At 49.8% G+C, this 11962-nt stretch overlaps 4 protein-coding genes across 4 annotated transcripts; 3 read left to right on the top strand and 1 right to left on the bottom strand.

The window, feature by feature from the left end:
• Positions 1–1936: 1936 nt before the first annotated feature.
• B0T23DRAFT_427235 (uncharacterized protein) lies at positions 1937–2439 on the top strand (the record flags this gene model as incomplete). Its single annotated transcript, XM_062840044.1, has 2 exons — positions 1937–2088; positions 2301–2439. The coding sequence occupies 2 exons, from the start codon at positions 1937–1939 to the stop codon at positions 2437–2439; spliced, it is 291 nt and encodes a 96-aa protein (XP_062693624.1).
• A 2160-nt stretch (positions 2440–4599) lies between these two features.
• Positions 4600–6414, bottom strand: B0T23DRAFT_439553 (kinase-like domain-containing protein; the record flags this gene model as incomplete). Its single annotated transcript, XM_062840693.1, has 1 exon — positions 4600–6414. One exon carries the CDS (start codon positions 6412–6414, stop codon positions 4600–4602), a length of 1815 nt encoding a protein of 604 aa, XP_062693625.1.
• Positions 6415–7395: 981 nt separating this feature from the next.
• On the top strand, positions 7396–8031 carry B0T23DRAFT_403226 (uncharacterized protein; the record flags this gene model as incomplete). Its single annotated transcript, XM_062838756.1, has 1 exon — positions 7396–8031. One exon carries the CDS (start codon positions 7396–7398, stop codon positions 8029–8031), a length of 636 nt encoding a protein of 211 aa, XP_062693626.1.
• Positions 8032–9590: 1559 nt separating this feature from the next.
• Positions 9591–10109, top strand: B0T23DRAFT_403227 (uncharacterized protein; the record flags this gene model as incomplete). Its single annotated transcript, XM_062838757.1, has 2 exons — positions 9591–9806; positions 9852–10109. 2 exons carry the CDS (start codon positions 9591–9593, stop codon positions 10107–10109), a joined length of 474 nt encoding a protein of 157 aa, XP_062693627.1.
• Between the last annotated feature and the right edge of the window lie 1853 nt (positions 10110–11962).

Genomic DNA, 11962 nt, shown 5'->3' on the forward strand with positions numbered 1-11962 from the left:
CAGTTTTATCTGACCAGCAACAGCATAGCGTTGCGATTGATTTCATCTTTCCAGGGCGGATTAAGCGGCACCTCGACAGCGGGACTTGGGGGAAACATTCAGTTCAGGGAGAAAGTTAGGGAAATATTATGTTTGTAGAGTACTGCTCTACTAGGAGTTTGGGCTTCAACAGAAGGGATTACATGTCAATACCAAGAGTTAGAGATTGATTCAGGAACAACTTTGATCGGAAATAACAGTACCACCCAAACTTGCACAAATGTTCGCTTTTGCCTGAAGTGATATTACTTTCATCGTGATACTTATGCTCGTGGTGATAATGCCAGTGATATCCTTTCGTCCCGTACTCCTGATGTGTGCTGTAACTAAAGTATGGACAGCATGTTTGTTCGGTGTAATGAAACCCGGTGTTGATACAGCGATGTTACACAATATGATCATTTCGTGTTCTTGTACTTACACGTGATCTAAGACCGTGAACTTACCAACTGAGAGGTAATACTAGCAGGAAATTATACCATTCATAGGGGTATTTTTGAGTAGTGATTACTAAGGCTGCGGCATAAGGAAGAGCGAGTGATCTTGTTGCTTGTGGCCGGTACAATTGATTATTACGCGGGGGTAACGCTATTACCAATCTTCCTGTAACAATCGACCATTGACACTCAATTCGAACGGACGCTTAAAACAAGATTGCAACTTGAAAACAAATCTATCATGATTTGAAATGACTATAGAAAACCAAAATTTTCCAGTAACCAAGATATCGGTTCCTTCAGCTGACCTTCTCGCTGAGTGTTTCTTGGGCTTCTGAAGTGGCAGAGACAAGTTCGGAGGGTCCGTGCTGCGCCTCCGATCCTTCCTTCGAACCAGGAAAGTGCCGTCCAGGCTCAAGGATTTGACAGTCTCGGACGCCAAGAAAAGCCCACTGAATGGAGACAGAATTACAAAAAAAACACCAAAGGCAACGATAACGACAGCTCCAGCACACATCGCGACATTTGCAGCGTTGACACAGATAAGAAGGCTATGGAAAACGACGTGAAGATATCCAACGAAAATGAAACAGAGTTCTCGTTTGCCTAAAGCCCTTATCTACGACGACTTTGTCTCCTCATAAGCATCAATGCTTCGACGCTCCTATCACAACAACCTCCTAGCAAGCTTTGCATCATCACGGAGGGCATTTGGTATCAGACAATATACGTTTAGATGAAACACAGAGGTATAAGCACTGCAACTTTCATATCAGGATTGTTCCAAACATACCTGTAAACAGTTATCTCTAGGGAAATGCAGTCAGCAAACAGCCACCAACACACATGCGTGCGTGGGGGAAATCCACAAAAATGCGAACGAGATACGACAATGTATTTGCTCACAAACATGACGTATGACGCAGATTCGGGCAAGAATCTCTCCTAAGCCATCTCTGGGTAAAAGCGGAGGCATATATGGATGGCTGCTTGCCATTTTCTTATGCAGTTGTTCGTGTCGCCAGTTTCTCATCCCTTCCATATTCCTCTAAGTGCGGGGAGGAAAAGTGGCGTGATACATACCTCTCCGCACGCGGCGGTCTACGAAGAGCTGTGAAAGCACGGTGGAATAACTTGAAGCGAAACACAAACGGCTTATAAAGAGCATTTCTATATATGTATATACCCTACCTCCAGGTACCTTGACGAATCCACTTTTCCCTTCAGTTCCTCTACACAGCATCGTGAACGTTAACAAACTTTAAAGCAATACCACAATCGTTATATAGAGGTACTCCGAACATAAATCCATCAACATCACTTCCACCAATCGAAAACCAATACGACCAACCACCCACGGTCAAAACCCTGGTGGCCCCACATCCATGATCTTCCCATCAACTCAACGACTTGGAACGAATTTGTGAAGCTACCTCCATCACCACTACAGCTCGGGGAAGATGTCCCAACCGTTGGATCTCAATTCTCACCGTCCTAGCGTCAAGATTCGGCTGGCCTTGATCAACTTTTGTCACAGCGAAGTCTTCACGATGCGTCGCAAGGGCGAAGTAGAGGAAATCTGCCGAGACCAGGCCGACCTCTTTGACCTCAAGTACGTCCATAGTCCGCCAGGGTCCCCACTTAACCTAAAGCGTCAACGTTAATGGTATTGAAGAAGACAAAGACAGCAGATGCAGGCTCCAAGAGGTCTCCAAAAGGCCAAGATCACAATCTTATGGCTGTGCCGCACCGCAGAGGATACCAATCACCCCTTTGCCATCGCACAAAGAAACGAAACGGAAAAACTCTGCCGCGCACAGGCAGACCAGACGACCTGGGACTCAACTACGTTGTCATCCGTCAGGGATTACATGAAACACGCAACCTCACCCACGAGGGCATCCCGGTGACCTTTTATGATCCGGAGACAGAGAATGAATGGGATGCAAGCCCTCCACTTTAGCACTTCAACAGGAAGCGAAAAGTATCGAAGAGTAGAGTCCCTACTGCGATGACAAAGGGACCCAAAACCCGACCGAATAAAGAAAATGCAGCAACCCGCCGACCGACATATAACTGTTCTGATAGGCCATAACATCGAAAGCCTCCTTATTGCGGGCCATACTTACCTCACTTGGGATGGTAATGAGAACAGCATCATCCACCTTATGGCGGATCCTAAGAACGAGCCGAAGCACCTTCTGATAACGAGCCTGCGGTGGCTACCCAGTACTGGGACATGACGACCCCTTTCGAGGACGGTGCGGTAGTCGATCCCAGTACAGGTAACCAACTCGTTTCGACCAGATGGCTTACCTTGCTGCCGACAAGCTGGACTTTCATCGATTGGTTAACCTCAAAGACACCTTCAGCGACCAGCAAAATGTCTTTTTTCGATTGACAGAAGAACAGAAAAAGGGAAACGTCCCCTGTTTGGAACCGACGGATCCTCGACCCTCCGAGCATTACACGCTTTTAGCCAGGAGACAAATTGGAAGGCAACTTAACGATCTCAACATTGCGATAGTGCTTACCTAGGCATACTTAACGTGGCTGCGGCGGAGGCGGGGAAATCAACACCTGCGACGTTAGAACGTTCAGCCCTGCGCAGTTCATAAAGCCTTGAGCGGAACGACAACCGTCTGGATCTATGAGCCGTCGTGCAAATGCAATCCACCATATCATAAGGCCATGTTCACGAATTCAGAAGAACGAGAGGTGGAAGAGGCGGATCCGCTCCTCCCTTGGCGCAACGCACGTATGATCCAGTCATGTATGTTCCTGGCTTAGAGTCTGACAACAACAAGATATGTATTGAGGAAGTACGAAAGGAAGTACGAAAAGGAAGAGGTACAACCGTACCGGAATATTCCACAACAATTTCCTATTGAGCTATTAGGCGGTAGGGAAGGGAGTGGCGGTGGAAGGTCGAGAAGGTCGACATTGTCAAAAAGTGTATATTGTGTAGAAAATGATAAAATGGTAGTCATTGGACACCCTGGAATCGAATTGAAGGGAGTAGGGATGTTGATTAGGCATTGTCATTGTTTTCTTCGTGGAAGTTGTGCTCGTTGTGGTATTAAACGCGCTATCGTTCCTGTTGTCGTGGTTATCGCTCGGCTTGTCGCTCGTAGTCTTCCTTCGTGTTCATCGTTCGAGTTCCGTTCCGTTTCGGGTCTTTAAGTCGACGGCACTCAAGAGTTGGAGGTGAGCGGGAGAGCTTCTCGTTTGGCTGGACTTGGCTGTCATATACCGGTATTCCGAACGTAGAAATGGAAATGAGATCGGGAGCGCCATCGTCATGACTAACAGGAGACGAAGTACCAGTCAAGGAGACGTAGAAAGCGGTCGCGAAACGCATCGTCGAATTCGCGGTATGTTGTCGGTAGGTGGAGATAATCAGCAGGTTCGTGTCTGCGATCGCGAACTACTATCATGCTAGGAAGCAACTGAGCCCAGATACTGGGAGGAAGCTTGCAAGAGACCGCTCTGGTGGGAAGGCCGACTTGATGCCGCTGATACGGCAGCTGCATGCGTGGCCCTACCTACCTGCCCCCCGCCCGCTCGCTTGCCTCTCATATCTGCCAGCAGCTAACAATCGCACCGTCCAGAAATTTTGGGAGGCGAAATAATTGTATGCAGAGTTCCTGCGCGACTGATGCATTTGCCTGCGAGGCGCACACACAGCAATACAGGTGTTGTCGTGGAGGATGTACATGAAGTCAGTGAGGACACGCGGCAACTTTGGAGACAAAATGTGAGAAAATTTTGGAACCTGGGTGAAGCTATACAAAGATTACTTTGGTGTTTCAGAAAGAGGTGGAGGATTCGGGCCAAAATCAGCGGTTCAAGCCCGCGTACCTTCACTTATATCACCGGCGTTCATTTCGAGCTCTGTATCCATAAGCACAAAGTATGCGAGGCAGAGATGGCTACATTCGCGAACGCACTTGTCATCATGCCTCCATCTGCATTGTAATCTGCATATCCTACATCTGGTCTTGGAAATCTACACTACCCAATCTTTCTCCTCTCTTTCTCTCTCTCTCTCTCTCTTGGTTCTCTTCCTCTCTCTGCCGTATCCAGCTATCTGCTTGTCCATCAGCCGGCTCTCGTCAACCTCTCACCATGTCTCCCAATCCGTCGAGTCTGCTGGGGCCTGCCTCGGTGTACCTGGAGGACTGATGGACGGAAATGTCTTGGGTCTCCAAATGAGCTTCTTGCGCAGCGCAGATGGAGTGAGAGACCCGAATAACGCAAAGAAGAACTTGCCAATTGTTTTATATGCCGTCACGACATTGGGAGGCAACTTCGTAACGGTGAGCGACCAATCTTCTACCCTGCCACCATCAAACCAGCCACTGGCGAACGTCCTGATACAGTCCCGGAAGGACCACAGTACCCTGACCACAATCCTCCACGGGCCTGGCTTCGGAATCATCCTCGGCTGTCGTCCCTCAAACCACGGGTGCCTCACCATCTCCTCGACGCTCACCCTCTCTTCCGGCTTCCACCTCCAACATCCCTCCAACAGGTCCCAAAATAGCTCAATCTCTTCCTTTTTCATTTTCACTTGCATGCCCTGTTCATAAATGTCCACCACTTCCATGTCCTCGTCAAAGGGCAACATCTCCTTCATCTTTGAGTCTGCCTCCTCTTCCTCCTCCAGCATCTTACTCGCCACCTCCGGAAATATCTCCAACCGTCTCACCCGCATCATGCGTTCCTTGAACCAATTCCGGGTACCGCATCTCCCAAGTCTTCGTTCTGCTCGGCCCTCGTACACCGCTTTCGGGTCGACGACAGGATCAAGCTGGCTAACGGGCTTATCGCCCCACACTTCGTCCAGCGGCGTCTCGATGTTCTTGATTTCGCGGTATTTGGAGCGATAGGGCTCTGGCAGCGGGGAGAGTGTTTCCTCCCAGCTTCTAGCAACCGAGGACAGGTTGGCGTCGTCAGATTGGAAGGGATTGCACGAGACTCGGAGATGAGCGAGGGTACAAGCGAGAGACCAGATGTCGCTGGCAGGGCCGAGGAGGGGGCGGCAGGTATTGTCCAAGGTGCGAAAGACGGACTCGGGAGCGGCAAAGGAGATGGGAATGCCTGTCGTGCCTTCCTGTGGTGGCTGTTGGGAAGGGAAAGAGACACCGAGGTCGATGAGGACGGGATGGCGGGTGTAGAGACCGGATACAAACGAGAGTTCGACGGGGGCGACAATGTATTCCGGTATATTGTTCGGCCGATCGGCAGAAGGAAGCTCGTCGAAAACTTTGTCGTCGCAAATTCGGATGATGCGGACTTTTTGCGGTTCGGGCAGAACTTCCCAGAGTTCCGACTCGGGCATTTCGTCGGCTCCTGGCAGTAGACGGAGGAGAACGTTGCAGGGTCGGAAGTCGCCATGACAAAGTCCTTGCGAGTGCATGAAGCGCAGAGATTCAGCGAGCTCAAAGGCCATGTCCTTGATCAGGGCGGTATGGAAGCTGTAGTAGTCGGAAACGGTCTCGAGTGTGCAGCCGTGCCAGGGAAAAACGAGGGCCAAATGGTGGCCGTTGGGGCCGGTCAGCCAGAAATGCTCGATTGGAAGGCAGATGCCAAAGGCGTCGAGGGTGGAACGGTCGACATGGCGGAAATGGTCGAGGATCTTGAGGTCGGGACAGTCGGGGGTAGACTTTTCGGCGGCAATAACTTTGACGACACGCCATTTGGTCACGGTGATAGGCTTGTGGTGGGTGTCTTGACACAGCCAGACGGTGCCGTAGCCGCCGGCGCCGAGCTTGTTGACAACGCGAAAGCGGCCGTTGGAGCAAGGGCCGAGTCGGTCACCAAGAACGATTGGGTGGAATCCGCCTTCTTGGTAGCGTCGGGGATCTTCAATATCGGAGTCATCGATGGGGAACTCGAGCTCGTAAGGAAATCTTTGAGTGCCGAGGTAGGACATGGTGATGGAAGGTCTGCGTGTCGTGTGCTTTGGTCGGTTGATGTGGTGTCGAATGGGCGATTGACGAGGATGTCAATGAGCAATCAGACTTGCGAAAGATGGGAGAATCGTCGTCCTTTTGACCGTCGTGGAAGCGGCCGTCCAAGATTGCAAATGACGTGTCGTCGCTCAGGGCCGATGGTTGCAAGGCAGTCGCACAAAAGCGGTGTTCAGCGGTCCAAGGTCATGTTCAGCTCCTTCAGGTTTGGTGGAAGCTCCGTCGCTGTTAGTGCGGGCAAAAAGTGAATGGAAGCAAGTGGAAGGCACTGGTGTCTGTCAACACAGGTTCCACGCCGCACTTCACTTTCTTTGTTCCGGTTGCCGACTTTAGCAAACGACACAACAACGACAACGACCCGCGAGTGGAACACGGGGCAGTTCAGGTTCCCTACCTACCTATATAACTGCACATTACATTCAAAGAATGCGCTGGTGAATGGATTGTGGGCAGCAACGTCAAATCTTACCTCCAAAACGGGTGGTGAAGGCATACTTCATCATGACAGGCCTGGCGAACTAACGGTTGGCCTGACCACATGAGGCTATCCGGCGAACCTGATATATAACCTTGTCTATTCACACGTCTTTCTTCCCCTTCCACCTATGCACTCTGGTTATGATCGCTACCTCTAACGAAACCTTCAGATGGATATGGACAGAGCGGAGAGCCGCGCTGGCCATGATATGCTTCGGTATCATGGACACTCCAGGTTTGCCCTACCAGTTGCAACCTGGACCTTGAGCCAAAGGTTCTGAGCATCCACAGCTTCTTCACTTGTCCTCGAAGAATATTTCTGGACTTGGAATAAAAGCTACACGATCTTCGCTACTCGGTCCTTTCTTCTTTTACCACCACCCGTCGACAAAATAATGCAGTACCTTGTACACGCAAATCAACATCAGACATAATCGATATCGTTAAAGACAACATCAGCATTCAAGATGACTACATCAATCTTCCGTCCTCCCTACCCCGAGTTTCACGATCAAGTCCATGACTTTTCTCTCAAGTCAGTTTCCCTGGAGGCCCTAGTTCAAAAGAAGGCAGCAGGAAGACGCAAGAGGTATGCGGGCGTCCAAGTCTGGGGAACGCCCAGAAAGATGACGAGCTCAAGGTCGAAAGAGCCTGTCACCGTCACCTGGATCGTGGATCCCACCCAAGATGAGCGATACGAACCCGACGGCCCACAAATCGCCACCACAGAGGAGATTTGCAGGGAGGAAGCCGACAGATTGGGCTTGAAGTTTGTTGTGATCCGTGGGGCGGCGCACGAGACCAGGAACATCTACATTGATGGACGGACGGTTACCGTTTGGGACGCGACTACCGGACGATATGAGAACATGCAGAGGGAGGCCGACTCTCATTTCACCATTTATATAGGCAAAAACAAGAACGAATTGTTACTTCAAGGCCACATCTATGTAGTCTGGGACTCTCTGAAGTTCGGTGGGTTGGATAAGATGACCGACCCAGTCAAGCAGAGAAAGCACGTAAGTGCGGAGGATGGCGAGCGACCAGTCGCTCACGAATACTGGTCCCTTACTAAGGATCCCTTGCCGCCCAAATCTAGTTAAGTGTCCCTATTAGCTGCCCGTTCTTTCTCGGTGGTCGTCAGCAAGTTCCTTCTTTTTTCGTCTTTTCTCAGCCTCGACTCTCGTATCTACGGTTTTACCTCTATATGCGCCACTTACACCCTTGCGATTGCCAAACCAGTACACCTCCAACTCGAGCAACAGATCCCGGCCTCAATAACAAAGGTTGTCCAGCGACACAAAAGCGACACATAAAACCCGTCAAACGACGGACGTCTCATAGATTGCATTAGATTCAACGATTAGTTGCGTGGAATTAGCACAGTGTGTTAGCCTCAACATTCCCCGGCCTTCACAGCAACACCAGCAAGCGCTGGGCATTAGGCAACAGAGTTCTTTGCTACTATCAAGCACCTTGAAGCTAGGAGTCAGGGTGTTTTCTTCCTTTCCTCGGTATTTGCTTAGTGGCGCAACTGTGGGGTACTCGTTCACTTGCTCACAAAGGCTTGTCAAACTGGGGGCTTGAAGGGGCATCAAAAGGGAGAAAGATGGCTAGGGTCCAACATCGGCATATCAGGAGATCGTTGACAAGTTATCAACGGGCTTATCTCAGACATCAGTGCAACTACTACCGTACCTTCTACACGTTGGCACACCGCAACAGCACAGCAAAGGGTTTTAGACATCTCTTTGCGCTCCGTTTGGGCAAGAAGCCACAATGAAAGCGAAGGAGCAAAGAGATGGTAAAGAGGCATCAAATCAAGCTGAAAGTTCTCAAAATGCCATTTGTCCACCGTGAACCGATTATCTGATTGTTTTCTATTGCTGGTTTCTCATCAGGATTATATATTTGGATAACCCCTCCCATCTCTTGCCCATCAAAGCCTGGCATCCTTCCTCCAATGTCATGCCACCAAGCGCTGTGATGTCTTCCTTCAACTTTATATACAAATGATCTCGGCTTTCAGCACCCTTCCAGTTGTCCTCAAACGCCCAGGTCATAATTCACCCGCCACTAATCTAAGGTAAACTTATTCCGATTGACAATGAGTGCAAAGGCGATGTGACGTGGGATGCACTGGGGCAGATTCAGAAGTCTTTATATACAACCAATGAAGTAATCAACAACATATCCAGAAACATACCAGCCAAGCTTTCCAACGAGCTAGAGCTCCGTTTTCCCAGTTTACCGAGCCCAACATCCAGGCCGGCGGGAACTATTTTTTTTTATTTCCCTCATACACAGCATTCCATGTCATCGCCATCACCCACGATATTTCGACATGATCGAGCTTCTCCTTGGTACCTTAGGTAACGCCCCGAGGTATTTTCACTTCCCTTTTAGAATATTATTCACTAACGAGCTCTTTGCCGACAGCCAACATGTCTAACCTCAACCGAAGATAGAACCCAGATACACATGGGTGGTCGATAAGGGCCATTACCTTCACACAATAGAAGAACAGACTGGAGCACCGCCCAGACAAGCAACCGACCTCATGTGGCCATCCACAGGACATCAGATATAGGAACTGAAGAGTATCCAGAACCCTCAATCCACTACCAATGATCAGGGTACAGAGAGGTGGAAGTACAGATACATGAATAGTATCGTACCCAAGAGAAAGATCCGGAATTCCTGGATCGTCGATCCCAACCAGACCAAGGATCGGCGATATGTCAATAACGACATCCCGATCGCCATTACGGAAGAGATTTGCCGCGAGGAAGCGGACCGCCTGAAGCTGACTTGCGTCGTCATCAGACAGCTTGCCCATGAGACTCGAATTGTGTACAAGAACGGCAGGACCGTCACGGTATACGATGCTGAAAGTGGGCAGTGAAGGAATGCCTAGTAAAAGCCGGACTCCCATTTTACGGTCTATATGAGAGTCAGTAAGAGCCAGCTCTTGCTACAAGGCCACACCTATGTGGTCTGGGACCCCGTACTGTTCGGTAATCTCAAGAAGATGACTGACCCCCTCAGTCAAAGGAAATATGTCAGCCAAGGGCCAAGGGGGAGGATGATTATCGCTCCTACGACGCGGCAACTACCGTTCCATCATCACCACCATCACCATACATCACCAGGAAAAATCATTCTCCTTCTTCACGCATAGTCAAGGAGAAAAAGGTATTTCAACTGTCGTGCCCTGCATAGTATTCCTCCAGGACTATATATACCTACACCCAACTCGATACAAAGCCGTCTGCTCCCCCCAACAAGATCTCGGGTGAGGTACACCTCGATACCATCTATTCTCCTACTCACCTTTGCCCAAGATACCTGCCGGGCCGTGCCACACACATCGCTCCGGACGAGTAAAGAAAACCTCAAGGTAACGGAAAGCTGATTGGCACATCCAGTCACAGCCGTTACGGGCCGCAGCATCAACGAGCTCCAGCTTCATGTACAGGCCGTAGAGAAGCTGTGTAGGGAAGAGGCCAAAGACATTGGCTTTACATGTGTGATTATCCGATCGGGTATTTATACAAAAATAAACTAATATAACGAGGACGGAACCGTCCTCACCGAATTTAACGCAAAGAGCGGCTGTTATCAGAATGTGGTTACGGACGACGATCCCCATATATTACAATCTATATAGGTTTCGGCTTGGATCAGTTGGTGGTCCAAGGCCACATCTATATTGTGTGGGACCACAAGGCCATGTTCAACATTTTGATGCGTCTCGTAAAACACATACTCCCCTTCAGAAGCGGATCGTTGGCCTCGAGAGTTAGGGCCGGGGAGGTCGGCTCGAACTACATGACCGTTACATCTAGTGGCAGTGCCGTCGGACACCTCACTTTACTTGCCTCCCATGGCTGCCTTTGTGCTTGCTGTTCTTACTTCTGTCGAATATATATATACCTACGTATCTACCTCTATCTTCCGATCATGAACTTCATCGCCCACCTACATTTCTCAGGTGCATCAATTGGCATAACATCCACAGCCACTGATGAATAATCCCAACCGCTATCACAACCCAAAACGGCAGGCACTAATCACCACAATGTCAGGCTTTGAAATCCCGACCACCAGAGTACCAGAGTCAAGACGCCCCAGCATGTCCCTGTCCCTGGGTACCTCAAAGGAGATATCACCGTCGAGAAGCTCTTTGAACGCCTGCAACGCAAGAGGGGTAAAGCCGAAGAGCTGGAGATGGAGTTCCAGTGGGAGGCCACCCCTTCTGCGGATTTCCCCATATCGGCATCCACTGGGCCGAGAACTGGGCCGGAAAGTGTGGTGGGGATCTGACAATCAATCGTTCTTTCGGGCGGAGGCCGCGGAGAACTCAATTGGATGGACAAGTGTGGTAGCGAGGTGATCATTGAGGTAGATACCTGTACCTACCTTACATAGGAATAAGAATGAAACGCTCGCCGTGTATTGTGAATGTAGCGGAGAGGTGGTGAATATATCAATGGTTGCCCGTCGCCCGATTTCCATCCCTAGAAAAAAGAGTGAACATGTTGGCCCATGGAACTGTGCGTCTAGTGATGTTTCTGGTGGTGCTCTGTTCGCAGGGATTGGATTTGTGTGATGGCGGACATGACGATTGAAACTTGCTGGGTGTGCGACACTCGATGATGGACATTTGATGATTGAGCTACATCGCGTCTGTTATGCCTTAGGTGCGCAACGCCTTCTTGTACTCAATGGACATTCAGGTGACATGAGGAGTTGTTTTTGATGCAAAAAGATGATGGGCACTAGCAATCACGGAGCGGGTTCGAGTTCACGCGGGTACTTGCACTATCACCACTTTGTCTGGTCATATCTTTGCCATTTACTTGGGATTTCTACCTAGAGTCACCTGTCGTGAGAATAGGTGATTCAATCATTTCCCATGTCCCTTTTGTCTATAACCCGCACTACATGATTCACATCCAATGTCAATCTCGTGAACCTGCTCCTCCGTTTCCCTCCCCTTAATCCTTCTTCCCGTCCAGCTCCTTCCCTTTC

The sequence above is a fragment of the Neurospora hispaniola genome (assembly GCF_033458365.1).
Source record: "Neurospora hispaniola strain FGSC 10403 chromosome Unknown B0T23scaffold_3, whole genome shotgun sequence".
Lineage (NCBI taxonomy): Eukaryota > Fungi > Ascomycota > Sordariomycetes > Sordariales > Sordariaceae > Neurospora > Neurospora hispaniola.